This window comes from Theobroma umbraticum, unplaced genomic scaffold (genome assembly GCF_002168275.2).
Source record: "Theobroma umbraticum cultivar Fairchild unplaced genomic scaffold, ASM216827v3 scaffold_147.0, whole genome shotgun sequence".
Taxonomy (NCBI): Eukaryota; Viridiplantae; Streptophyta; class Magnoliopsida; order Malvales; family Malvaceae; genus Theobroma; species Theobroma umbraticum.
In genome coordinates this window covers 790,536-792,206 of record NW_018397259.1, presented here as the reverse complement: position 1 = coordinate 792,206, position 1,671 = coordinate 790,536, and the positions used below count along the sequence as shown (strand labels likewise).

At 37.2% G+C, this 1,671-nt stretch overlaps 1 protein-coding gene across 1 annotated transcript; it reads left to right on the top strand.

Annotated features, from left to right (window-relative positions):
* Positions 1-5: 5 nt before the first annotated feature.
* LOC110414765 (FK506-binding-like protein) lies at positions 6-1,188 on the top strand (the record flags this gene model as incomplete). Its single annotated transcript, XM_021426170.2, is given in 3 exon segments — positions 6-656; positions 658-699; positions 701-1,188. Coding segments are annotated over 3 exon segments (720 nt in total), but the record flags the coding sequence as incomplete, so codon positions are not given.
* Between the last annotated feature and the right edge of the window lie 483 nt (positions 1,189-1,671).

The window sequence follows — 1,671 nt, the reverse complement described above, 5'->3', positions numbered from 1 at the left end:
CTAAAAACCGGTTTTGGGCTGAGATTAATGGCCTTCCTTGTGACATAAGACTCCCAGACCCTGACAGTTATATCGATGAAATAGATTGGGACTCGGAAATTGATCCTGAACTGCTTCTGGACTTGGAGAGAGAACCGAACACCCCTGACGAGAAGGATAAAAATGAGAATGTTGTGATTCTTGGAAATTCTCTTCTTTTGAATCAGTCATTTTCCTGTGGTGGATGGGGGGATACGGAAGAGGATGTAGTGAAGGAGAATAACATGTCCTCCAATTGGAAAAACCAAAACTGTGAAAATTCTTGGGAGCAGAATTATGCTCCAAATAATTGCAACATGAAAGATACTGGATATGGAAACTGTTGGAATAATTCTTGGGAATGGAGCCCAAGGGAGAATAACTATAATGAGTGGGACAATAATGAATCTAACTACGTGGATTATCGGGGTGGAGGTTGGGATGCATGGGATGTTACTAGAAGAAAGAGAGAAGGCCCTGGGCGGTACATGTCAAGGTATAAAACCTCAAGATTTCATAGTGATAACCGTCAGAATAATCGGGGATGGAGGAATGTGAGAGGGAGGCAGAGGGCAAATTTTGCATATGAACGACCACCTGTGGATTCGACACAGTGGAACTCTGTGAATTATTGCGGGTGGGCCAATTAACCATTACAAAATTGGCAAAGCAGGAGTCCCTGTGGAATTGGGAGTGGCAAGTTTTGTAAGTAAAAAGTTATAAGCATATGGTATATACTGCTGTAGATTGTACGTCTCAATATTATTTTATTTGTTCTGTGTTGGTATGATAGTATATATTAGGTACAACAGCTTTTGGCAAAGTCCCTGTTATGTTCAATTTCCGTTGCAGTTTTGTAATCTGCTTCTTCGGAAGGCATGTCTGAATTTCTAAATATTATTTTTAATCCTGAGAGTGTGCAGTGTTAAGTGATATGTTTGTTAATCCGTCCAATATATCGATGTATTATAGTAATTATATTGTGACTAGTTGGGTTTTATATCCATCATCGGCGTTCTGTAGCCTGTATCTTGAGTCCAAAGGGCTTCAAATGTATTGATACCTGTAGGAGCTTCCTAGCTGTCTGAGCAAAATTGTGTTGTTCCATCATGGGGTGGGCAATTTTTGATGTTCTTAGTTTCTGTTTATCTACGTTCTGCTGTTTTCATTCTTTTTCTTCCCAAAGTAATCTCTATTTGAAGGATATACTGTTGTCCTTGATCATCTGGATTTCAGGACTCTCTACCAAATCAAGTCTTATTAAGCTTTTTTAGCCCAAGTCTGCTGAGACAAACCAGCCAGGATGTTATAGTTTAACTTGTACTAAACGCGACACTGGTTTTCTGCTAGCAGTATCAACGCCTACCTAGAACAATTATTCATTCTAGGCGTCTTAATTTCATGCTTTCTCAAGGCAAAAAAAGACCATAGACCAAATTTCCATTAAACTTAAGGTCAGGTTAAAATAATGCAAATTTTACAGTTCTGAAGAATTCAAACAATCAAAGTATTTTTCAAATGGACAAGATAAAAGTATAGTATAGTGCGTTTAGTATATACGAGGGAAACAAAAATGATGTAATATTTTAAAAACTTTTTGAACTATTTAATGAAATTTAAATAAATTTTTATTTTTTTTGTTATGTTTAATCA